Below are 27,376 nucleotides of genomic sequence, written 5' to 3' on the forward strand. Positions count from 1 at the left end.
CTGCAATGTAGTCACAAAAAAATGGTAGTGGCTTGAACCAAAATAGTAACAGTAGAGGTAATGAGATATATTCTAATGGTAGGATTGACAATTGACAGAATTCACTGAAAGATTACATGTGAGTTATGAGATAAAATGTTGTATATATTATTATTACAGCTCCTAGAACTTGGGGCCATCCTCAATTACAAGATGGTCCGTCATCCAAAATTTGGTTCAGATATCAAGACTGATGACAGCACGTACACACCAAGATGGTTTGAAAATGTCTGTTACTCACATAATGAGGCTTTCTAGGAAATCGAGGTAGCTCCTAGGCATGTCCAAAAGTAGTTTTAGAGAACGAGGAAAGAAAACTGGGATAGAGTTTTATGGTGGTTAGGTGGTGGGACCTGGCTGAGGATTCCTGTGCACAGGTAGGGGCTTGCGTAGTTTGAATCTTCTACCAACAGGGGGAGCACCTGGACTTTCTTACCAGCTTTCCCAGATGTGGAACACAATGCGGAACAAAGTCATACATCAAAAAGTGGAGTCAGACTCTACCATACAGAGCTCCTTACAAGATATTTTTTCTCTGAATAACTGGAGTTGCCATTAATACAGATGAGAAAGACTGTTCAGTGAGAAAGTTTGGAGGGGAAGAATCAGAGTTTGAATTGAAGCATATTAAGTTTCAGATGTCTCTAAGGTTTACACGGGAGGTTTTTAACTTTTATAATTTGTTCTTTCTTACAAAATTAAACTGCCTCTCAACGGGGTCACTGCCTAATTGAAACAATATTTTTTTCTGTAAAAATGAACACAGTTTCATAAGAGCCTTAATATCAGAATCATTTAAAGGTATACACCCTACTTTCAAGTAGCTGATTTCTTTGGACAAAACAACAGGCATGGAAAATAATTTAGAAATAGGTAAATAACATTAGTTGATAACTTCCCTTGATGTTTACCAAAAGTGCTTTTTGTTATTTTATGAATAGAATGCATTAAAGCAGTGAAATTTTCTTTATTAACATAGAGGGCTTTCTGTTCAAAATTAATCTTGGGTAATATTCGAATTACTGTATTTTTAAATTATGCAGGTATTTATGTTTTAGATCGATAAAACTTAATCACTGTGACTATCTTAAAATAGTAGCTATATTGATTGTGGAATATATCAGGCTCTATGTTTCCATTTAGAAACACATCCAAATTACTTTCTTGTGTGTTTTAAAAGAATTAGATTTTAGCTTGATATTCACTTGCTTTGGAGAAAAGCATCTTTAAAACCAGTAAATTTGTTTTTACTCCCCAAACAAATTGGAATTGACAGAATCAATATAAATATCAATTGTATAACATCAAATGATCTAGTAATTTCTCAGGTTCTCAACAGATCCATGAGAGATACTGCATCTAGTAGTCAACACCACCATTTCTGTCCCTCGGTGGTCTTGTGTTTGCGATAGTTGACCTATCACTGCGCTTCAAGTCAATGGATTTTTAAAAAATAATTCTGAAGACAACAGACCTGGGTCCAAATTGCATTTCTGCTCTTGAAAAATCAGCAAGTCATTTAACATCTATAATCCTCAGTTTTCTCATCTATAAATGAGAGGGTTAATGTAAGTGATCTCCATTTCCATTAAAGCTCAAAAATGCTTTAATGTTACAATTCTGAGTCAAGCTCTGTAATTGAAACATCAAAGGTATTTTGTCTTAACCTCCAATCTGCTAGCTGAACTGGGCACCTAAATAAAAATAGTTTAATCCCACACTGCAAGAAAAGAAAATGGTAGCAATTAACCCAGACAAGAAAGTTTTGTTAGAGACAGAATGCATGGTTGAAACTTATTTTCAAAGGCTTTGCGAGTGTAAAGGCCATTTAATTAGGCAATCTTGAGTGTGCAGTCCAAGAAGAGTTCAGCACACAAAATGGCTAGGAGGCTTCAGAACACCAGCCTCCTCCCCAGTGGTTTCTACATGGCCTTCCATTCCTCTCCTGCCACTTCTTCTCTCTTAGCCATCTATTTTCTAAAATGTGAGACCGATCCAGAACATAAAAGCTTTTCTATGAGATTTTATCAGCAGGAGTTTCCAATTCCCAGAACACCTTCCATTAAATCCCTGAATCACTTCCTACCTCTAATGCACACCAATCCTCAATCTTCAGACACTCTGCCTCAGGCCATGGAAGCTACCATCTAAAAATGAAGTAGAAAGTGGTATTACCAGCTCCCCTAACTGGCAGACAAGGAAGATGGGAAGGAAAAAACTTTCAGATACTATAGTGTCACAAAGCAAATGTGAAGCTGATGTCCCAAGCTGGATCTCGGAACAGCTTTTCCTGCTGAAATATTTTCACCCATGGTGGTTATGTTCTATTGTAATATTGGAGCAGGACAATAATAGTACCTTGACTGTGCATATCGAACTGGTTTATCATTTCCAAAACACTTTTGCTCATTCACTTATTTAACTAATATTTACTGATTGCCTATGAAGGGCCAGGCACTGTTCTAGGCACTGGTGATATAAACAAGTCTCTCTAATTAGCTTAACTTGTCTAGTTTTTACTGTTTTTCTTTCTCTTTAGATCATCAAGTGTATGATCCAAGTGGCATAACTGAGAAGTAGCAGAATCAGTTTGAGCTCAGCTGTTCAAAAGCATTGCTCTTTATCTTAAACTCTGTGGAAAGGTCTTTATGGTTGACATTGCTTTGTCGGGAAATTGCTCCTAAAATTCCAAACAACTGACAAATAAATGTTTTGGAGAAAAAAAAAAAAATCTGTTGGAAAGTTGGATATTACTTGTATATTCATGTCCCTGCTTCTGAGGAAGTATCATATATGTTTGGCTTCTGATAAATGTTGGAGTGCAAGGATGCTGATGGAATGTACTTTCAAATACCCTGTAATATATAAACTCTTATTACCCTGAAGATTTTGTTTCAGGATAAAAAATGGAAAGCCTCACTTTGGCTTTTATATTTTTTGAGTATAGCTTACAGGAAGTGCTATATTTGGGGAGGACTGGGATACTTTCCTAGATCAATAAATTGATGCTTAATTTTTTTTTTTTTCATTTTGAATGATGCTTGTGAGGGATCTATAGACCAGAACCTAGAGGGGATTAGGAGAGAGAGAGGTAGGGGTCAGACGTCCCAAACTCCTAAGGACACCGTGTTTCTTTACATTTTCAAGGGAATCTACTCTTACTACCTTTTAAGCTCACTAATGTGTTAGGAGTGTTTCCTCATCCTTTCTTTGTTTGTTTTCTGTTTTTTAGGTTACTGTCCATATGGTTATCGGGAATGTCAGAATGGCAAATGTTATAAACCGGAGCAAAGCTGTAATTTTGTAGACGACTGTGGAGATTATACTGATGAAAATGACTGCGGTAGCTCCTGTACTTTTGAAAAAGGCTGGTGTGGTTGGCAAAACTCTTTGGCTGAAAACTTTGATTGGGTTTTGGGGGTTGGCTCTCCTCAAAGCCTAAGACCTCCCAGAGACCACACACTTGGAAATGAAAATGGTAAGTTATTAGGTTGTTCCAGTCACTCTAATCGCATTCACAGTGAGCATCACGTTATCTTCCCTGAGAGCATCTGGAGAGACCACCGTGGTGCCAGGGCAACTAAGTCAAACGTTTAACAAGTGTATTTGTCTCCTGGGACTGCATAACAGACTGCCACAGACTGGGTGGTGTAAACAGCAGACGTTTATTGTCTCACAGTTTTGGAGCCTAGAAATCTGAAATCAAGGTGTCAGTAGGGCTAGTTCCTTTTGAGGTCCTTGAAGGAGAATCATCTGTTCCATGCCTCTCACCTAGCTTCTGGTAGCTTCAGTCACTACTTGGCTTGTAGGTGGTACTCTCCTTCTGTCTTTGCATTGTCTTCCCTCTATGCATGTCCATCTCTGTGTCTAAATTTCCCCTTTTTATTATAACAGTCTTACTAGACTAGGGCCCACCCTCATGACTTTATTTTAACTTGATCATCAGCACAGACCCTATTTCCTAACAAGGTCACAGTCACAGGGACTGGAATTAGGACTTTCACATCTTTGGGGGGACACCATTTAACGTATAACAGTGAGTAATTAAAATTGAATATTACTTTGATAATTGTAGATAGATGATAATATACGCTGCTCTCAGGTACCTTTCCTAAATGACACATACTTGTCATCAGTAACCGTGAATTCTGCCACTCATTTGATCATTAGAGAGTCATTTAACTTTTCAGATTCTCAAACTTCTCATCTGTCCCATGGAGATAATAGAATTTGCCCTGTGTACCAAACAGGGATTGTCAAGATCAAATGAGATGATCTGTATGAAGGGGAAAGCAGTTAGAAAGCTGTAGAGACGTGCAGTCGTAGCTGTAAGATCATCTATGTGAAGGGTGCTAGGTATGGCTCATTTTTACAGTGAGCTGAGGTCAGGTCTCAGATTCATTGGTCAAGGGGCAAAAGACATTAGGAGAATAAAGAAGGCATCCTGAATTCCTGGATGCTACAGAGTAGGAAATAGTGACATTTCACAGGCCTGGGATAAAACAAAGCTCTCCAAGCCAGACCAACCATGACAAAGAAAGGTAGGTGTAAGTTTCATTCAAACACTCAGCTATACATACCTAAAATGTTTTGGATATTTGGATACACAAGCAGAAAACTCAGTATCTTTCCTTGTGTGTTGTATATTAAAATCCTCAGCCTTTCCTTTATGTACTCAACAGATGACTGAATTCTTGAAAGTATGTCATATCCCTCTATTTGTATTTCATAGACAGTCTTTGCATTGTTTTACAACAACTGGAGAGTTTGGGGAGTCCATGAAATAATTCCTATAACTATCTCGTTGAGTCCATGGCATAAATACCCTGTCAGGTCAGTTAATCTGCATACCGTGAAGTACTTTGCTAGAACAGAGACAGTTGGATATTGCTCTGTCAGTGAGCCAGAGGCAACGCTACTAGATTTCCTTTCTCTTTCAAGCAGAAATACCTTTGGCAGTTCAGATCCTAGAAATGTAATTAAAAACCCGAAGATGGAAAAGCTAACATAATCCCCTCGATGTCAGTTTTGCGTTATCTGAATCCCATCTTGTTCCCAGGGCACTTCTTGTATCTGGAGGCTACTCCGGTGGGCCTTCGGGGCGAAGAAGCACACCTCAAGAGTGGTCTGTGGCAAGAAGCCAGCGCTGCCTGCACCATGAGCTTCTGGTATTTTATATCCACAAAAGCCACAGGGTCCATTCAGGTCCTCATTAAGGTAGGATCTTCTCCTGCAATGCCTCTGAGCTTAGTGAAGTTTCCTAGAGACGGCACATGGCCAAAAGGAGATTATCCCAACTTTGCTTACCTGGCCCTGGGAAGCCTCCTCCCATCAGAGGGAGCTGCTACTTGTGGTTCAGATGCTCTGCGGAGTTTGGTAAACTGGGCGTGGGAACCAGCTTTGAGCCCAGCGTTGTACCCTGTGGTTATGACTGAATCCCAGAGACTCCTTTTAAGGTAACAATTAGTCTAAGACACACAAGTTTAGGTATTTCTTTCCCAGTCCTTCTCAGTAAAAGAAACTAGATTATTTGTACATCTGAAAGGACAGCAGCTATCCATTTAAACTCATGTATGAGCAATCATTAAGGGAATTAATATTAGACATTCTGGTTCTAAGCACACACCGTGCAAAGGACAGAACCGATCAGGAGAATGAGGAAGGTATGATTACATTGAACTGCTTATTAACTATGACACAGTAATGCATTTTCTTACTGTGGGTTAATTAGATGTCTCTGTCAGGGCTTTAATTTCATTTAACAGAGTGACAGTGTTCAGGGACCAAAATACCAAAGTATACATTAATATTAATGAGACATGGTTCATATACCTTTACTCTTTGGCAAATTACAACAGCAGCAAAAAGGAGATAAGTGGGTGTGTGCGTGTGTATGTGTGTGTGTGTGTGTGTGTGTGCGCGCGCACGTGTGTTCATTTCAAGAATCTCGTTAGAATTCCAAGGAAGCTTACTCTAAAACCATGCTCTAGAGGCCATTGCTGTTTTATCACACACTGGGCTTCAGTGAAGCGCCCTGACACTGATAGAAAATGCCTGACCAGAATACCAAAGGCCTCATATATGTGAATAGCTAATGCTGCATAGTTCATGTTTTATCTAAAACCTGAGTTAACTTTATGTTTTAGGACTCTTCCATAATAATGCAGAAAAGCCTGCCTAATAAAATACATGCAGCAGTACCACAGTGATTTATTCTTATATTTAAATATGAAAACTTACTGAAATGTATGTAAGGCTTCAAGTTCTTGTAAGAGTATTTTGCCAGTACTCTATTGAATGGGATACTGGATTATATGGTCTGTACTGCTCAATAACAAAAATCCAACTGAGTAAATTTAAAGATCAAATTGCTTTATTGAACGATTTATGAATTGGACAGCATCCCATGTAGCAAATAAATAGAAAGGAGCCCTGCCAAGTTGTGGAAAAGGAAAGGTTTTTAAAGGCAGAAAGGGGGCAGAAAAAGGAAATTACTAGCAAAACATGCATTGCTTCAGGGAAGGTTGCACTTCTGAGGAGGATGGAAGGGTTCTGTTGGGCAGATTACTTTCCTAGTGCTGACTGGTTATGACTACAGTCCTGAAGCAACTTGAAACTGCACTTAGGTTAAGTGTTAAGTGTTAGTTTCCTGTCATGGGGCTTAGCACAAGTGACTCCCATTTTGAGCCTCTTTTCTCTTTTGTCAACAGTACCGTGTGAAGGACTTGGTACACTGGATTTTGCTTTTATTATTTGTTTCACTCGTATTTACATTTCTCCTCTCTTATAGTATATTACTATAAAATGTAAAATTAAACTATTTTGAGATATAAGTCTTCCTATCAAGTCACGTTGAGCTCCCGTGTTTCCTCCAGTTGATTCCTATGGACATTTAACAGCATCTTTAGAGACCCATTTTCCTACCGTATTAAAAAAAAAAAAATATATATATATATATATATATATATATATGCCTATTATTCAGTGACATTTATTACAAAGGAGAGAAATCTTTCATAATATATATTGATTTTATATTCGTGAATTTTAGGTCAGTTGTTTCATTTTTGGTAATTAACAATACCTATTTCTGATCATCATTACAAAGTACTTCTTAGGCTTCTCTCTGTGTGGAACCATGCTGGATTTTTACCTTGCTCATTGGTTGGAAATTGTCCTAGCCAGATGGCAAGCACAGTAGGGTCAGGGATGCTACCTTTTCTTTCTTTCTTTATTCCTCATCTTTTAAAATGTTCCCAATCTATACATATGTTGCCCCTGGCCCAGTTTCCTCTGCCTTTCCTCAGGAATGCCTCCTTCTGTGTTCCCCTCTTCCCTCCATACCCAAGTCCAGCACAGTCTGGTAGATTCAGCCTTTCACAAAACATTCCTTGACCGCTTTTGCCCACCATGATTATTCCTTTTTTTCTGAGCGTCCCTCACAACTCCAGAAATTCTTCCTGCTCACTGGGTGTTCATTTATATTTATTCTATTTCAATAGATACATTATAAAATATTTAAGGCAAAGCCTTGAGGCTTTAGTCCTTATGTCTCTCAGCTCTTCAGAGAAGGGACTGCTGGATGAAGGGATTGCAAGAGGGGAGTAGTTCCCTCCCAGAGCCCAGTGCTGGGCTCAGGACACCCCTTGTTTGAGTTAATCCTTGTGCAGGAATGGCTGTTATGCATGACATTAAAGTCTAATCTGGAGAATCTGAAACCTAGGTCTGAAATATATACATGCAATCAGATGCAAAAGGCATGTAACCACTGACCGATAATTTAATGACAATCTAGTTTTAAAGGGCAGTATCGATTACAGATCACAACCAGAATAATACATACTGAGAGTTACATTTACCCACACACACTATTTCATGTAATTCTTAGCACAACCCTCTGAGGTAAATAAAGTGAGCCCCATTTTACTGAAGAGGGTCCCCTAGAAAGAACCTAACCACCCTATAGCCACATAGCCTGTCAGTGACAGGTGGGAGTTTGAATCCAGGTATGTTTACATCCCAAACTTATGTGTTCACCCCTCACCCTTCTCCCCAGTGTTCCTCACTGATAATACTGAGTTTTCTACTCTTCATAATGAAATAGAGATTCTGTTTTCCTGAGATCTATATTCATTGCACAGAATCATTTTTTAAGGGGAAAAATGAATAAGAATTCCTATAATGGATATGTGTGATTCTTAAACTATCCTGTTACAAAGGAGCGAATTCAGGGAAACCCCAGCAAGGCAAAGCTACTGCTTTAGGAAACACTCAGTGAAGAGCAGTACTATTTTACATATTGTCTATATTACATTTTCCTTCTATATTTCCTGCTTTCAGTCACGTGAAGACTTTTCACTAAAGAGATGTGATTAAATCAAATGTAATCTTTGTGTCTTAAAGTGATTGGTGAATTCTGAGAAGATGGAAAGAGCATCTTATTGAGAAATGAACCTTAATGTTTTTCTTTCCTTGAAGTCTGCTTCAGTTATAAATGTAAAGCACACACAATAAAATGAAGTAGCTACAGTTTTTCAAGAGAAATTACTTTTTTAAAACAATAGTTTGCTTTTTTTTTTTTTTAATGAGAACAAAGAGTCTACCAGGTAGAAGGATTATTAGCTATCCCTCACTGCTTGGACCAAGCCACTTTGTAAGTGGGATTTAGTCCATGGGAATTGCTTGTGATCCCTGCCATTCCACTGTGTTCATTTAATGGGTGAGTCAGTCAAAACTCAGATGGGCTAAGTAGGAAGTCCAAGGTTATAAGTAAGTGGATGAGCTAGGACTTGAACTCAGGTATTATAAAAATTAAGATTAGAATGTTACACAATCTGATTTCTGTCTTTCTATGAGAGAAGATTGAAAGTTGATCATCTAAATTAAAATACATGGGTCATATCTTTTTCTGAATGTAGTAATAATTCATTTTTAAAATAGTATGTTTGTTCTTGAAAACATCTATCATTTTTACCTACCATTTAACCATTTACATTCAGTATTAAATTTTGCATTACATTTAAATGTATTACTTTTCAAACCATCTAAGATTTAAAACAAAATATGAAACAAATGTTCAGGGGTAGAGTAAGAGTTCCACATAAAAATTAACTTGTTTTTACAATTATATTTAATTTTACACATTTTTCTGGTCACTTGTTTTCTGATGGGGTTAATTATGAGTAATATGTTGATTTTAATATGCTAAAAAGAATTTTGGGGGAATTTTAAAATTTACTTGTGTTTGATAAAGTGTTTTCATAGGTAAAAAGTCTATCTAGTCTCATCACGAAACAAAAGACCTTTGCATCTTTTCAACTAGCCATGTGAATAAAATGCAGGAACACCTGCTACCTGAAGGGCATTATTGTGTTTTAGAAATACTCCATCTTTGATAAACTGTTGATATTTTAATCAAGATGACTACGTGCTGTAGGGAATTTGAATCTATTTGACTGAAGGCATTCAGGACTATCCATTATGCCATCATGATAGAAAACATAATATATTCAAGCCAGAAGTGGAGAAAAATAATGTATTTCAGGAGAGCCCTCCTGATTATAGCAACCTAGTTATGATGCAAGAACGTAATTAAATTAGCTTATTGCTTTATCTTGCTTAGTGATTCAGAGAATTTTAGAGCTGGTGGGGTCCTTCGAAATATGTTTAAACTCTTCATTTTGCAGATGAAGGAATTAAGATTATGAGGTTGTATTTCTTGTCCCAGCTCATACGGTATTTTAAGAAAAAAGTTAAGATGTAAATCCAATTTTTCTGACTTCTAATTCAGAGCTCTTACATACTTCCTGGAAATTCTATCTAAAAATCATATTCAATATGGAAATACAGATTTTGTTCAATAGGCAGTGGAAAATGTCAGATCAACAAAGGAAAGGCCAGATTCCTTTGCCTACTTAGAAGCCTGGAAGTTCTGGTTCTGTTTTACCCTCAACCTAGCAAACAATGAGCATCAGTTGGGTTTAAGAGTCAACTGGAAAAAGTGGGCATTCTCCATCCATCCTAACCCACCACTACCCTGTCCCCGGCACACACACTCACCACAGAAGGTTTACAACTAATTGCTAATACTAACGTGCCTAAGAGTATGTCAGACAGATTTTTATATTTACGCATCTTTTGATCTCTTCGGCCTACTGAATATCTGATGCTATTTTAGTCACATTGTTGGGATTTTATTCATTATTTCAGAGTAAAGGATGTAGAGAATATGGATAGAGAGGATACATGGAAGCTGGATAGAGAAAATCGATTTTTCAAAGACTGTCACGTGCATTGGGGGCTGTAAATCCATTAAACTAAACTTTAGTACCAGAACTTTATTTGCTTTTCTGGCATTGTTTCAGCACATTAACAATTCAATCTGCGTAGATTGGGCGCTACTATATTAGTGACCTTGACCAAATCAAGGGAGAAAAGTTGATCTTTGCATTTCAAGCTATAGCCTTGCAAGAGATCAACACACCCAGAGTTTTATTAATTAGTTGTCACAAGATCACAATGCCATGATTTATGTAAAATAAATGTTCCTTAGAGAACATGGCAATGTTTATTTCAGGTTTATTTTTGACTAAGTGAGATTTTTCTAAACTTCTCACTTCTCACTTCTTCCTTTACCTCCCAGTGCTGCCCCCTATGACTCACAGGCAGCCAGTGGAGTCCCTTCTATTAAGATTTCTATTAAGATGCTAACAACTTAAATTGATCCCAGAGTTTTACTTTTCAAGAGACTCATAGGGTCAGCTCTAAAGATTGTTCTCACTACTATTACTGCTGTTTCACTTCCCTTTCTGTTCCCACTACTGCTACTGCTCTTGTGACAAGCCTCTAGTTATTGACTGATTTCTTTTTATTAATTGAAGTATAGTTGATTTACAGTGTTATGTAAGTTTCAGGTGTACAACAGAGTGATTCAATATTTTTATAGGTTATACTCCATTAAAAACTATTATAAAATATTGGTTATTTTCACTATGCTGTACATTTCATCCATGTATGTCATTTATTTTATGCCTGGTACTTTTTACCTCTTAATCCCTTCTTCTATCTTGCCCCTCTCCCCACCCCTCTCCCCACTGGTAACCACCAGTTTGTTGTCTGTATCTATGAGTCTGTTTTTGTTTTCTTATATTCATTCATTTTGTTTTATTTTTCAGGTTCCACATATATGTGAAAACATACAGTATTTGTCTTTCTCTAACTTATTTCACGTAGCATAATATTCTCTATGTCCGTCCATGTTGTTGCAAATGGCAAAATTTCATGTGTTTATTAATGGCTGAGTAATATTCCTTTATATATATATATGTATGTGTATATACATATATATATACACACACCACATCTTCTTTATCCATTCATCTGTCGATTGACACTTAGGTTACTTCCATATCGTGGCCAATTTCTTTTTTCTATACAATGTGCTAAGTCTTTTTTTACACATAGTAATTCACTTAATTCACTTAATCTTCAGAGTAAATCTGTAACAGACCATGAAATTGAGACCCAGGTCACATAAATAATAAGTGGTGTTCTCAGGATTAAAGCCAATTCTAACTCCAAAATCCATGCTCTAAACCACTGCACTCAACTTCTGCTGTTAGATTTTAAAACATTCTCATACCCAGGAGGCAAATATATTACTGTTCATCAAAGTTTTCCAGTGGCTCTGAGATCATACAAATTAGAGATTTCCATCTCTGCATATTAATAAATCCACAGGCCTGTCCCCACACATGTTAGAGAGGGGAGGGGATTACTTTGTGTTTAGCAGCTTCTGTAGTTTTATTTGTTTGTTTTTTAACAGCTTGTCAACATCTAGTAATAATAACCGTATTTATCTAAATCACTCTACCTCATATCTAAATAAAATAAAATAAAAATAAATTCTAAAATAAAATTCTAAAAAAAATTCTAAAAAATTCTAAAAATTCTAAAATAAAAATTTCAAAATCATGTTTAATAGTTACACTTTAATGTTGGTGAAGAAAGAATGAATTGGAAGCAATGTAATTTGAGTCTTATAAGAACAAAACTAGCTAGATGAAAGCTCTTAATTTTTATTCAAACACGAAATCTTTAAAACTTGCAACCATCTATTCTTTCAGAATCTTCCCCTCTCTCTCTCTCTCTCTTTCTCTCTGCCTTCTAGTAAGATCAAACTTGATAACTATTTTTCCCTCTTTGAAAACTGAGACGTCTAAATTAAAAGCAGAAATCTTCAAGATCAGGGGCTCTTAATCAATAGTCTGTGTATGTGTTTGTGTGTGTTACAGACCTCTTTGGCAGTCTGATGAACTTCTGCATTACTTCTCAGCGTACTGTTATAATGCATAAAATACTAGAATTACAAAGAAACAAGTTAAATTAATACTAATTATTAAAATATTTTTTTAAATCCAAAATGGTGACTTAGTAAACTTGTGTTAAATGACAAAATCTAGCAGAGGATGAGCTAACTGCTACTATTTCAAAGGGTGATATAAGCATAAGTGATATTTTTGAGATAATCATGGCACTTTAAAGTGATATTAAAATATTTGTTATTATTATTGGTGAGAAAGTCACAGGTACTATTAATACTTATGATTTGTTGCCTGTATTCACGATTGAAGAAAATACCAAATTTTAGTTGAAGTTAGTAAAAATAAAGATGTATTTCCCTCATCCATGTTCCAACCCTCTTGAAAACCAATATTCTGTATATAAGGGGTCTTGAGAATTTTTTATTTTGTAAGGGTATCTACCTTATATGTTCAGTGTTAACATTTATAATCAAATACCTTATCTGAGTAGGAGCTTTCTGCATGGGAAAGCAACTGCAGTTCCCAATAATTGAAACATAAAGGCATTGAAACATAAACATAAAATGAAGATAACATTCAATCTGAACCAAGTTCAGAGCAGGGTAGTTTTAAATGGGCTTAGGTGCTGCCACAGCAAAGAGCTGTTTCAGTCGCTGGTTATCAGGCTCACAGCCAGGTAGAGTCAGCAACTTCCAAACTGACTGCTGATGGATTAAAATATTGCGAGATTTGTCACCCAGATTCAGGAGTGTCTTTTCAAATGTCGTTAAGTAGTCATGCTATTGACTTTCTGTGTAATATAAGATCTGGGAGAAGAAAGGGAAGAAAAACAATATTGTAACTTACCTCATTTTTAAATTTAACTTTAATTTTTAAATTAATTTTAAGGTATAATTGGCCAGTAGCTTCACTTGCTTACTCCTTATCTGCCGACAGAAACTTCATAGGTGCGATTGTTGTATATGGACTGCCCTACGTAGGAATCCCGAGGGCAGGTTAATTTCCTTTCAACTTTTGCTTACTTCCCGATAATATTTGCATCTTAACTGTTTAAAACCAGTTTACCATGGCAAAACATTCCTTTTCATTTTATTTCATTTGGGGGAGTGAGGACAGTGCCTGAAAAATTAAAATAGTCTTCAGCACATGAGAGTAACTCTTTCTGGAACTCGTAAGTTCTCATCAATTAATTTTTAACGCCTGCTCAGTTAATTTCCTTTGGAGTTTGCGACACACGTTTCGACTAAAATTGGTTAGAATTGCTTATCTGTGGGCTGACTGCTGTAACTGAGTCACACGCCTGACTCAGAGGCTGCTACAAGGTTGGTGATATGTTTTACCAATTATAGATCACAGAATTGGAGTAGAGAAAAACCCTATGATTCATATCAAACTGAACGTGAAAATCCGAATAACGTTGGCAATCTTATCTCTATAGGAGATGAATAGGTAACACATTCCTATCTGTAATCTCTGGTGAATTTTAGTTACAACAAATGTTTAAAACCTATTTTTAACAATGAAGAAATATTTAATTTACTTTTTCCAGATGGGTGCATCTCTCCACGTCTTCTAAAGAAGTCAGGAATATTTTCTAATAATCTGTAAATTGTGCCAACAAAGCAGTGTAGCAGATTCTGCTGTGATCCTACCTCTGTGGATCCCATTATGTGAGAGATGTAAATAAAGAAAAGCTGGGCAGTTTGGATGTACTGTGTACTAACTTAGACTGTTTACTGCTAATCAACAGTATTCCTAGTTTAGGACTACAACTTTTCTTTGCAAGCTCAATCCCAACTCTTTTCACCCCTTGCTTCCGTTCATGCATTCAAATCAATCTTCCGTGAACTTCTACTGAATATACATGCCTTGTGCTCATGGAGCTTGTGAGTTTAGAGTGGACTTAACTGTTGGCAAAAAGCAGCAGTGTGGTACTCAGTCTATCAGAAACAGTTGGAGCTCTCCCACCAAAACTGAATGTTCTTTGATATTTAATTACCCTCTTTTGAAGTTGTCCTCTTTCTGAGAGGATGACTTATGACTTGCTGTGCCATATTCCTGGAACAGGAAGCTCTCTGAGGTCCACAGGGTGGGTCCTAGATGAGTGGTATGTGTTCCCATACCACTGAGTCTACGTCTCATGACCCCACCACACTGCATCTTGACTGTCTACGTGTAGAGCTCTGTTGTCTGATGGCTAGGGAGCTTTCATGGTACAGAGACTGTACCTGCCTTGTTTCCTGTCTTATCTGTAGCATGTAGCATAGGGCCTCGTGTATAGCGTATAATAGGTGTTTGAAATGAATGAGTGAACGTACAGGATTTCCATATATAATTAAATGCCGACTATAGAGAACAAACCATCCAATATTCTAGGAATTCAAAAGCTATTAAAATATTTGTGGAATGAAAGTGTTTAGAGGAAATAAGAGAAATTTGAACTGGATCTTGAAAGGTAAGAAGAATTTGGATAAATAGAGGAAAGAAGGGAGAATATTTCAAATGAAAGAATGCATAAAGGTAGAGAAGTCTAAGATGTTTTCAGTGGATCCCGAATTTACCAATTATCAGGTAGTGATTAAAGATATAATATTAATGATAATAATAAAGTAAGCATTTATTTGACCCTTTAAAGTTTACAGCATACATTTGTTTATCTGGTACTATGAAGTTATTTTTGTTACTTAATACAGTATTGCTTACATTTACTGTGTTTGTCATTTTCAGTCATTTCTGACTTTTTATTATCTTTAACTTTATAACCATATTTATTGAGTAACTTGTAATACATTTATATTAAATAATGTTCCAAATTATAAATGCAGATTAGCAATTTGTATAAACACTAGTCATAGCGTTAATCAAATTTAAAATAATCCCAAACTGCTTTTTGAACAGCAGAAGAAAATCAATTGAAAAATCAAATTCTTAAAGATTATTTTTAATGAACTTAACTTTAACTTCTGCTTGAATGAGAAAACACATTTCAGCTTAGCTGCTAGATATTCATTCAAGCGTGGTTGACATTATTTTCTTTTCAGCAATTGACATGATGGGTTGAATAGCTTTTGTAGATTTAAATTAAAAATATATAAATTCTTCATTTAGTTCTTATAGCCCAAGTTATATACGAAATCACTTAGGTTAAACATAAACAGCCTTGACAAAACAGTCAATGGCAGCCAATAGGCCCACAGTGGTTACTTCTCATGATATGACCGTAAGATTGAACAATCAATCAAGAGAAGGTTCTCCAGTCAGAACCATCTATTCACCAGCATTTTGTAGCACTCGCCTTGCATACATTTTATGTAATTTTCCCTATCAGTGCTGCTCATGTGATATTAAAAAACCCCAACAAGATTAATTAAATATTGAAGAATAAAATTTTTCTGGGTAACATTGAACTTTGGAAGGCCACACACCATTATAATGTCTAAGATTTTACTCCCCAAGAACTAATTTTTAACCCCATTAAAAAATGTATGTTATACCCTCCTACACGCCTCTCTGCAAGTCCCATTTGTGGTGTTCTGGGAACCCTCCTTCTTTTGTGAGGGACATGATTCTGCATCATTTGTAAGGGCAAGCTTTCCAACTTTTAACACCATTGCTAAACTTAATTTTTCCCTTAAAATATTTCTCATCCAGTAAATAGTGCCACATGTTATCCATTCACATTTATCTTCTATGCTCTTATCCATGCCTTTTCATTATCCATAACTTTTAAAAATCTATGACTTTTTCTACATTCTTCTGGCCCTTGTCATTTTCTACCACTATCTTGAAGGTAGGATACAAGTACAATTTGTTTTTGTTTCCTCCATAATAAATAGTTCGTTTTAGGCACATAAAGTACCTGTTAGAATAAATAAGACAGATTTCCAATATCTCAGTGAACTTAAATATAAACAAGGAGAACAATATGTAAGGATATAATAAAAGGAATTTACAAAATGGAAGATCTGGGGGAATATTTGGGGTGAGACATAAAGATGGAATTGTCTATGCAGTCTAGACTGAGTCTTTATTCTTTACAAAACAACTACCTTTGTGGTCCTAATTTAAAATCCTGTATCATCTTGTGGTTGATGTCATTCTCTCAAGAATGGAAAAATAGAAAGATAAGCATGGACTGAATTACTGTTCTTTTTATGAATTAGACCATTTATTTATGGATTTACTTTATGGATCAAGAATTTAACATTTTATTTCCTGTATCATATAGTCATATATTAAGACTTTAACATGCACATTTCCATGACTGAGTCACTGAAGACTGTTGCGGATTACAGATACAGATCAATATTATTTTCAATTCAAGATGCGCCATTTACTGCATCCTACAGATGGTCATTGTACATTGCTTTGTCCTCTTTTATGCTAACCTTCTGGTGGCAAGAGAGCATATACCTCTTCAGTATTACGAGCTGAGGGATCATTATTCTGAGTGTTAGCAATTGAAGTGACATAGAGACTTGAGGTCAAAGGGAAGGGTGAAATAATATTTTCTGTGAATTTGTGGATTTCTTTTCATCAGCATTCATGAGCCCTAAGGACTTTTAGCAGTCATATTTTTAATGAGTTAACTTGACTCTTTTTGACTTCACTGGGGTCATGCAGCAAATAAAATCTCACCAAAGTTAGAGATGCATATGTCTTCTGAATTATGACAGAATGGTGAGAAAATTATTTAGTTTAGAGGAGGACTCAATTTTGAAGGGGGGGATATTTAAATTATTTTTGAGAAAAGTTATGTTAGGATGAAAATAATAACTTTCTGAGCTTCATTAAAATTGGAGCTAATTTTTCTTTGTAGTCAAAAAACATACAGAAACACACATATGGGAACATACATATATTGAAAAGCAGAAAATAATACTTCAAATGGCACTAAACAAGCTAAGTTTTTGCCAAGCAATTTTTTTCTTTTTAAAGTTTTTTTTTTTCCTAAAGATGTCTAAACAGAAGATAAATTAAGAAAAAGAAATAGTCAAAATTAAAGGACATATTTTTCTTTTTCATTTTCTTTCTACATTTGAGCACAAAATATGATGGGGACATATAGTTGAAAATTTTTTTTTTTTTTTTGCAATTTACTTTGTTTACTTAGATGAGGAAAGATTGTGAACAGTTTTATTTTTACAGATATACAGTTAGTAGTTATTTTATAGTGCATTTATGCTTTTTTATTACTACTCTATCCACACAGCAATAAACATCACTTGCAAAAACTCATACAATATTTCAGATACCTCAGTACTTGAAAAATATTTTTATACTTTATAAAATGGTTGAAGGCACACTGTTGATCTGGAGCTCCAGATAATTTTTTTCCAGATAATGTATTTGTAGCTAAGATGTGGTATTTTCTATTTCACATTAGAAGTTTCTGAGATATCCTGCTTTCTTGAAAATCTCCCATTTTTTTCCTCCAAACTTTCTAGCCCCAAACATATAGTATTTTTCTGAGTAGCTTAGATACTATTAAATTTCTAAGAAAATTTTATAAATGCAAGCATAGCTGGGCAGTGACCTAGAGCCAAATAAATGGCAGTGCATGGTTTTGAATGACTGATGGATGACTATAGGTTCACTTTGTTTTCCTAGGTCTCGGGGGGGAAGTGATAGCTCCGTATTATATTTTTGCACACACATAATGTGTATTAACTTTTTTTAAGTCAGCACTTTTGAAAAGTTCTGTTAAATTTAGAAACTTCCAAGTGAATCACTAGGATCAGAATCATTATACAAGGCACAGTACTCAATTCAGCCATCTGTACCGTCTCACATATGATAATTGTTTGAAAATACATGAAATTCTATACACAGAGAAGAGAAAGAAACTTACTAATTTTTTCCTTGTAATGGCCTATGAATATATCTATGTGTATAAAAAGTCTATGTATGTATTCATGAAAATAATTAGCATTTTATTCAGCAGGAATGTCATAATGACAACAAAAAAATCTTGCAAAAGTTTAATTTCTGAGAAGAGATTGGAAATGAGGCATTGGTAGTCTTTTGCATGTATTGACATTACTTTAATTTTCTTAATATTTCTGAATTTGGCAAGAATACTTAAAACATCTTCCTTGGGACTTCCTTGGTGGTCCAGTGGTTAAGACTTCGCCTTCCAAAGCAAGAGGTGCAGGTTTGATCCCTGATTGGGGAGCTAAGATCCCACATGCCTCGTGGCCAAAAAACCAAAACATATAAAAACAGAAGCAATACTGTAATAAATTCAATAAAGACTTTAAAAATGGTCCACATCAAAAAAATCTTTAAAAAAAAATCTTCCTTGCTATATCTGAAGAAGGAAGTAAGAACTACGAGTAGAATGTAGAAGGAGATGTGTGAACAAAATCATTACTTTTATGGAAATTTATGTTCATAAGAAGGGCCATCTCCCCTTTGAGGGGTAACCATTATCTAATATTTTTGAGCTTATTTTTATATCCCCCAGTGAACTGCTTACCAGGAAGCTGCTTCTCAGCATTGTGTACTTTTACCTGAAACTCTCAACAATGTTTTCAGCCATTGATTATTCTGTTCTAGTTTCTGTCTGGGACTCTGAGACCCCTGACTTGATGCTCTGCTACAATTACCTTGCTGTTTTCACTAAACATAGAAAACCATATTCCCCTTTGATCTTATCCATTCATTGAAAACAAAACCACCAACACAAGACTTAGGTGTATGTCATAGATTTTACAGAAGGGTTGGATCTAATGAGTATTTTGGAAAGTAAGAAGGGAAACAAAATTAGTTCTCCGTCTTACTCCTTTGCTTCAGTTTTTTTTTTCTTTTTTTCTTTTTGCTTCAGTTTTGACCTTCCTTTGAGCCTTTCAAGGAATCACATGATCTGTCCCTCCAATGCATAGGGAGATGCCAGTTTCAGATAACACCACTCCTAAACATAGCAGTTGTTCTTGACTTTGGATGCATTTTTTCCCCTTTTTGCCAGAGTGATAAAAGACACCACAACTTATATCAGCACATCTCCCAAGGTGTGAGGTATTTAACTGACAGAATTTCATAGTGGGCTTCAGGATATGTCAGAAGATTACTGGACATGTAGCCAGAGAGAAAGACTTAGATTTGAATCCCAGATGTGCCACTTATTACTCATGACCTTGGGTAAATCACTTTGCATCTATGAGCCACCATATATATATATATATATATATATATATATATATATATGTATATGTATAAAATGATGGTCATAATATGAGGTAAAGCAGTTTTAGGATCATCAAACCCAAATAATAATAGGTGAGAGTGTGCTTTGGAAACTATAAAGCATTTAACAAGTTTTAGGTCATTTTTTTCTATTAATTTCTAATGAAAAGTGAGCTTAGGAAAGGGAAAAAAAGTAAAATTTAGAAGATATACTTTTGTTCTTTTGTTAAAAATAAACTGTATGAATATATGTATCATCCAAAAATGTGTTCTGTCACTTGTCTAAACAGGAGCTTTCATATTATTTCCGTTTAAGTGTCCTTCTCTTTGATGCCAGAATTCATTACCTGTGTTTATTTTCACACATTGTCTGTTTGGATGCATAGTACTTTGTGCCTGTGTTCACTGATAGCTGAGCCATGATGAGATTCCATCAGGCGTTAAGCTTAGAGCACAGGCTGCTATTGTTTGCTTCCCATAACGTGGCTAAGGATGTCTGTCATTTAGGAGATAATGTTTAGAAAAGCAGAATGTTGTCATGAGGTGGGTTATTCATGACAGATACATACCTAGGTAAAACTAAGATATTCGTTGTTTTGTTTTGTTTTTTTAATTTCATGTCATTGTCGTTTGAATTGATAAGCATAGGTTTTTAATTAATTTATTTATTTTTGCTGTGTTGGGTCTTCATTTCTGTGCGAGGGCTTTCTCTAGTTGCGTCAAGCAGGGGCCACTCTTCATTGCGGTGCGCGGGCCTCTCACTATCACGGCCTCTCTTGTTGCGGAGCACAGGCTCCAGACGCGCAGGCTCAGTAGTTGCGGCTCACGGGCCTAGTTGCTCTGCGGCATGTGGGATCCTCCCAGACCAGGGCTCGAACCCGTGTCTCCTGCATTAGCAGGCAGATTCTCAACCACTGCACCACCAGGGAAGCCCCAAGATATTCATTTTTAAAGTAAAGGAAGGGCATTGAGATATGCCAACATAGTCCATTAGAAAAACATGATTCCCCATCTCCCACATGACAGATGTTCAAATAATCACCATATCTCACAGATAGAAGTGTGTTAACATGATGTAGTGCCATAGACAACTCATTCAGTAGTTCTGTACGGAGGAAAAATCCAGTGCCCACACTTTGTTATCAGAGTACCGGTTATCAAATAAAGCACTGAATATGAGGAGGATAATCTAATAATTAATATGATTTTATATTTTTTTTTTAGTTTTCTATGTATAACCCTTGTGTCCACCTTCTTTCTCCAAATAAATGTACAACTTTTCTTCCTATTTTAAATGAGGTGGGATCTCTCTTAGCTGATGAAGGCTAACTCCTCCACCTCTGGTCTTGATTGTACCCCCATCCATTCTAAAACCTGGCTGGACATAAGCCTGGATTAAGTCTCAAGCTTTAAGATCCAGAATCTGTACTTTAAACCAACTTACCCTATTTCCTCTATAAATAAGGAAAGAATTCCTGCAGATTGCTAAAGCATAGCCAATGGGCAAAAGACATAAGTAGGTATTCCACCTAAGAGAAGGTACAGATGGCCACTAAACATATGAAGAGATGCTCCCCCACTGTAGTAATCAGGATAATGCAAATCAAAACACAAGCAGCTAGTACCTGTATGCAATTGCTGAGCAGAAATTTAAAAGGCAATACCAAGTGTTGCCAAGAAAGTAGAACAAGCAATGAAATGTTTGTATATTCTCGGTAGGAGTGTAAATTGGTATAACAATTTTGGAAAATAACTGCAATAGTAAGTAAAATTGAGATGGCATATATCCCATTATCCAGCTCTGTTTCTTGTTTGTATATTCTCTAGAGAAATAATTGCTTGTGTGTCCAAGAGTCATGAAAAGAATTCAAAGCAGAGAGTTTATAAAAGCTCTAAGCTAGGACTGACCCAAATGTCAGTCGACTATTCCCATAGCACAAAAGGAAAAGCAAATATCAAATTTTCACACATGCTCTTCCTTCAGCACGTTCTAGTTCCCATCTTTGCTCCTTCACTTCAGTTTTGACCCTCCTTTGAGTCTTTTCAAGGAATCACACATATGCTATCCTCCTAATGCATATATAGACTCCGTCAAATAACATGTGGTATGTTCAAACAATGAAAATCATGAATTAGTGAAATACATTAACAAACAAAATAAACAATTTAATTAGATAACGGGCAAAAGACATGAAGAGACATTTCACTAAAGAGACTATAATAGATGACAAAAAAATTATGAAAGGGTTTTCAACATTATTAGCTATTAGGGAAATGCAAGTTAAATCCACAATGAAATATCACTACACACCTATCAGAATGGTTAAAATAAAAATAAATAAATAATTGTCAACACCAAAGTCTAAGAAGGATGTAGAGATACTAGGTCACTCATATGTTCCTGAGGAGACTACAAAATGGTACAGCCACTCTGGAAAACAGTTTGGCTTAAACAAATTAAAAAAAAATAGGCATGCAACTACCATATGATCTAGTCATTAAACTCCCAGGTGTTCCTTCCTGAGAAAGGAAGACTTATGTTCCCACAAAAACTTGTACACAAATGTTTATAGCAGCATTATTTGTCATAGCCAAAAACTAGAAATAACCCATATGTCCTTCAGTGGGTGAGTGGATAAATGAACTATGGTATATCCGTGGATACTGACTCAGTGATAAAAGAACATATTATTGATATATGCAAGAACCTGGATCTATCTCCAGAGAATTATGCTGAGTGAAAGAAGATAACCCCCAAAGTTTGTAGACCACATGATTCCATTTATATAACATTTTTGAAATGATGAATTTATTAAAAAATGAACAGATTCATACTTGCTAAGAGTTAAGGAGGGGATGGAGGTAGGAGAGAAGTGGGTGCAGCTACAAGAGGACAGTGAGGGATAGGAGTGATCCTTGTGGTGACAGAATGTTGTGTACCGATGTCAGCATCCTGGTGATGATACTGTACTAGAGTTTTACAAGATGTTTTCACTGAGGGAACTGAGCAAAGGGTATCTCTCTATTATTTCTTAAAACTGTGAATCTACAATTATCTCAGAATAAGAAGTTTAATTTAAAATAATCATTAAATGTTAGATTCAAATCCAAATGGTGATTTGTTTCATTTTATATACAGCTAAACTTTCTCTGCAATTTATACAATGTGAAAGTATTTCCATCTTCTTAATCATGACATTATATTTAGCTCTGTGGAATCTGTAGGTCATTATATTACCACAAATGGACACTGTAATAATCTTAGTTTATGGTGTTCCAGATTTTGGTTAATTGGTAGCTTGCTCTGTGTCTGTTATAAGCCATGTTCTGAAATTAATACACAGATAATATTTGTGGCTACTTACAGTTCAACTTTACTCTTATTTTAGCAATCCTGATTTTCAAATGTATTATTTTCACACATTTTGCTTTTCATATTGCCTATATTATCCCATGTTGGGTTTTAGATTTTAGCTGATAGTATGGTAAATATTTCTTTTTAATTAATTAGTTTTTCTATTGAAGTACAGTTGATTAACAATGTTGTTAGATTCAGGTGTACAGCAAAGTGATTCAGCTACATATATGTATGCATATATATATTCTTTTTCAGATTCTTTTCCCATACAGGTTATTACGGAATATTGAGTATAGTTCCCTGTGCTATGTAGTAGGTCTTTGTTGATTATCTATTTTATATATAGTAGAGTATATGTGTTACTTCCAAGTTCCTAATTTATCCCTCCCCACCACCTTTTCCCTTTGGTAACCATAAATTTGTTTTCTTTGTCTGTGAGTCTGCTTCTGTTTTGTAAATAAGTTCATTTGTATCATTTTTTTTTAGATGCCACATATAAGTGATATCATATGATATTTGTCTTTCTCTGACTTCACTTAGTATGATAATCTCTAGGTCCATCCATGTTGCTGCAAATGGCATTATTTCATTTGTTTATTTTTTATGACTGAGTAATATTCCATCATGTGTACCTATTACATCTTCTTTATTCATCTGTCGATGGACATTTAGGTTGCTTCCATGTCTTGGCTATTGTAAATAGTGCTGCAATGAACATTAAGGTGCATTTATCTTTTCAAATTATGGTTTTCTCTGGATATATGCCCAGGAGTGGGATTGCAGGATCATATGATAGTTCTATTTTTAGTTTTTTAAAGGAACCCCCATACTGTTTTCCACAGTGGCTGCACCAATTTACATTCCCACCCACAGTGTAGGAGGGTTCATTTTTCTCCACACCCTCTCCAGCATTTATTATTTGTAGACTTTTTGATGATGGCCATTCTGACTGTTATGAGATGATACCTCATTGTAGTTTTGATTTTCATTTCTCTAAAAAATTAGTAATGTTGGGTAAATAGTTTTTGATACTTTGTACCCAAGTTTAGTTTATATTTTTTTTAACCTCATTTCAAATCACTCTAAATGAACCTTGAAGCAGTCCTTGTGAATGTCAAGTCTAGGAAACAGACACTCTTCTCACTACTTTAAAATTTGCATTTGGGATGAAGCTGTAGTCAGGCATTTCAAATCAAAAGAATTGCGTAGTACAAGCCTGGCTCTTGACCTCTGGAAGTCTAAATTAAATCTCTCAGTTAAGTGTGAACATTGTACACTTCAGGAAATAACCTTGGTGGTAAAAGCAGGGAGAGCGGAGAGTGGAAATAGAAGTTAGTGAACTGTCTTCCGTCCTTTCCCTCCCTTTCCTTCCTTCCTTCCTTCCTTCCTTCCTTCCTTCCCTCCTTCCTTCCTTCCTTCCTTCCTTCCAGTGTTTAGTGAGGACCTGTTTTAAACCAGCCATAGCTGGGAATAAATGTTACATGATAGCAGCAAATTGATCATTAATTTATTATTCTAAGAATTCCATTTAACTTGTGTGATAGCTCAGAGGTTACAGACCTGAACAACCACTCTATCAAAAATTGAACTTTGGTAAAAGAACATTAAAGAAGGAACCTTCTTGGTGTCAATGTTTCCTAGCAACATAGTCTCTCTTGATGTTATTTGACCATAAAGGTTTTTTTCCAGGTTAGTTTCATTAACTGTCTCTCAGTTGGACGTTTTTGGTAAATGTGCTACAATTTGATTTTCAGGAAAGTATTGTCAATGAGTACATGATTTAGTATGGTATGATGGTGGACAGTTTTGGGGTTGAAAGAAGTTGAATATTGGGTCACCCTCTTAGGCAACAGTGAGTGGAAGAAGGATGTTTTTAAAGTACGCTGTAGCAATTGTCTACCATGATGTAGGGACCAGCCCTGAATGTATCAAATTCAGAGTTATAGGGAGATATTGTTTAGACTCCATCATCTTACCCTTTTCAGCTAAGATGTGAAGATCATAATTTAAAATATTTAGGTTTGTGAATAGATAATTCTGAAAACTGGTAGCTGCAGCAGCTGCTAGCATTTACCTAGGGTTCTCTAATACCAGTATTATCCAAACCCCACCTAACAGGTAATAGGCATAAATGTGTGCTTAATGGAGCAATGAATGGTAGCTATTCTTATTCTCTTCCTATTAACTAAGCACCTTTTAAACTAAATGCATTATCTCATTTATTCTTTACACTAACTCGATGAAAAGGGTGTTACTGTAATACTCTTCTTAAGATGGGTTAACTACATTACAGAGTACTCATTAACTTGCTAAATTGAGGAAGAGGCTGAGCTGGAGTGTACATCTAGACAGTCCAGCTTGAGGACTCAAGCTCTTAACCATCACATGAGGCTGTCTCTCAGTTTGTAGGATGTAGAGATTTATGAATTCCACACACAGCCTTCACTCAACAACTAGCAGGCAGACAACCAAGAGACACTAAGTACTTTCCTAGGCTTCTCTAAGCATAACAGTGATTTGGAGTTTGGTATGAGAAAATTTTGCTATTTAATTATAAAACTATATTAAAGAATTTGAAAGAAAGTATGAGCTCTGTGGGAGAACGGTACACACACGTTCTCAGATCTCTTTACTTCATATTGATCATTGCGTAAGTAAATTGCATAATATCTGACTGTCTTAGAAAAAGCTTAGAATGGAATCTACTCTTTTAAAGAAGGGCAAGTGGGTTTGGGTTCACATAAATTACCCTGCATAAATTGAATCAATAATTAATAAAAACAGTACTAGAAAAACTCTGTCAACCAGCAAAGAAAAGCAACAGGGAAGTTTGCCATTTTTCAGGAGTCTTTTGTGGGGCTAAAAAGTCTCTGAAATAACTTGAAAACCCCGATTTGTAAAATGCTTCAATGAGAAATCCCAGTGTATACTATCTGCATGATGGAGACATGCTAAGCTAAGAAATTAGCATTAAAATAAATGTAGGACAACTGGAACCTGTAGGGTTGAACTTAAAGCCCCATAGGAACACATTCAGAATCTAAACACACAGCCTAATGAAATGAACTCACAAATCAATGTAGGAAAATGAGCCATGAGGAGGATGGGTCAGACACTAGAAAGCCAGAGAATTATCATGTTCTTTTTACCAATAAAAATAGTAATCTCTTGCCATTTTTCCCATGAAAATCCTACTCATTGTTGAGGGAAATCCATGATTTGTGTATTATTTATTCTCTCTCATAGTAATGTTAAGTATAGATACTTAATGCATTGAGTAAATTAAAAGTTATTACTATGTAGATCAAAGATTTCATTTTACAGGGAAAAAATGTCATTCTTGTATGATGTATTTTAGAAGATAATTTTATTCCTATAAATTGAACTCCTATAGATGGATTGAAACCTTTGGGAAAAAAAGTGATAATAAACATCAATTTTGGAGTACGTTCTATGTGCAGGCACACCATATATCAATACATGATGTACTATAATTCCCTTAAAAGTATTATGAAACAGTTATCCATGTTACAAATGAGGAACGTAAGCTTAAAATTTTTAAGTCTCTCTGACTTCATAGCCCGTGATAACGATGAACTACTACTAGATAGTTTTGAAATTTGGGGCCTATTAATAATTTTACACTGACATTTTGTCAAATGGCTTTAACTTTTTATTGTTTCGCAACACTACAGATTTAGGTCTGAGACACTGATAGATTTATGTTCTCAGAGAAAGCACAAAAAAAATACTTCAATAATAATTCTCAGTTCCTATGCTTGCCCTGGGCTTCTTTTGCCAATTTCCTGCTTTCTATTAGATTGCTTTTGAGAGATTCTCTTGTTTGCAATTTTTGACCTGTGCTTTGAAAATTATATGTTAAATATCTGTTTATTTAGTGGACACAATTTAATTTGACTATTTCTCTTTTAATCATGAAAAATATCAGAATGTTAGGAAACATTAATGTATATCCCCACCCTTTTCCACCCATCTACCAGATTATTTTTCTCTATTTTCTCCTTGTTTTTCTACCCCCACTACATAGCCAGCGAGTTTTTTTTTAAATAGTGTGTTTACCAGTTTCTTTCCCCATCATTGCTCCTAACTCCTTCCCTCTGAGTTCAATTTCCTTTTAAATGTGGTACATCGTTTAGTAGTTTTTTTCAGTGAAGGTCTCCTAGTTCTAGACCATGCAGAGTTTTGTATGATGGCATACTGTGTTCAGTAATTAGACTCCTGGATAAATTATCTCTACTCCTTTTCCAGCAGGTTATTGCATGGTTAACACATGGGATGCACTATAAGGGGGGAAAGAGTAAAATCCATTCAGGTGTAATTTAAAACTGTCATAAAGAAATAATTGATAAACCATTTTGTCACAAATAGGATGGAAACCATAGGGTACATTTTTGAAAACGCATTGTCAACTAAGTGGTTTGTGAATTGAAATTGGGAAGCCAGGTAAAGA

General features: G+C 35.6%; 1 protein-coding gene across 1 annotated transcript in view; it reads left to right on the forward strand.

The window, feature by feature from the left end:
• The window catches only part of MALRD1 (MAM and LDL receptor class A domain containing 1), a 661,524-nt gene that overhangs the window by 387,243 nt on the left and 246,905 nt on the right, over window positions 1–27,376 (forward strand). The window contains exons 28-29 of the mRNA XM_019933374.2: window positions 3,272–3,517; window positions 5,099–5,256. Coding sequence (XP_019788933.2) covers window positions 3,272–3,517; window positions 5,099–5,256 — 404 coding nt within the window. The remainder of the gene's footprint in view (window positions 1–3,271; window positions 3,518–5,098; window positions 5,257–27,376) is intronic.

This window comes from Tursiops truncatus, chromosome 2 (assembly GCF_011762595.2).
Source record: "Tursiops truncatus isolate mTurTru1 chromosome 2, mTurTru1.mat.Y, whole genome shotgun sequence".
In the NCBI taxonomy this organism is placed as follows: domain Eukaryota; kingdom Metazoa; phylum Chordata; class Mammalia; order Artiodactyla; family Delphinidae; genus Tursiops; species Tursiops truncatus.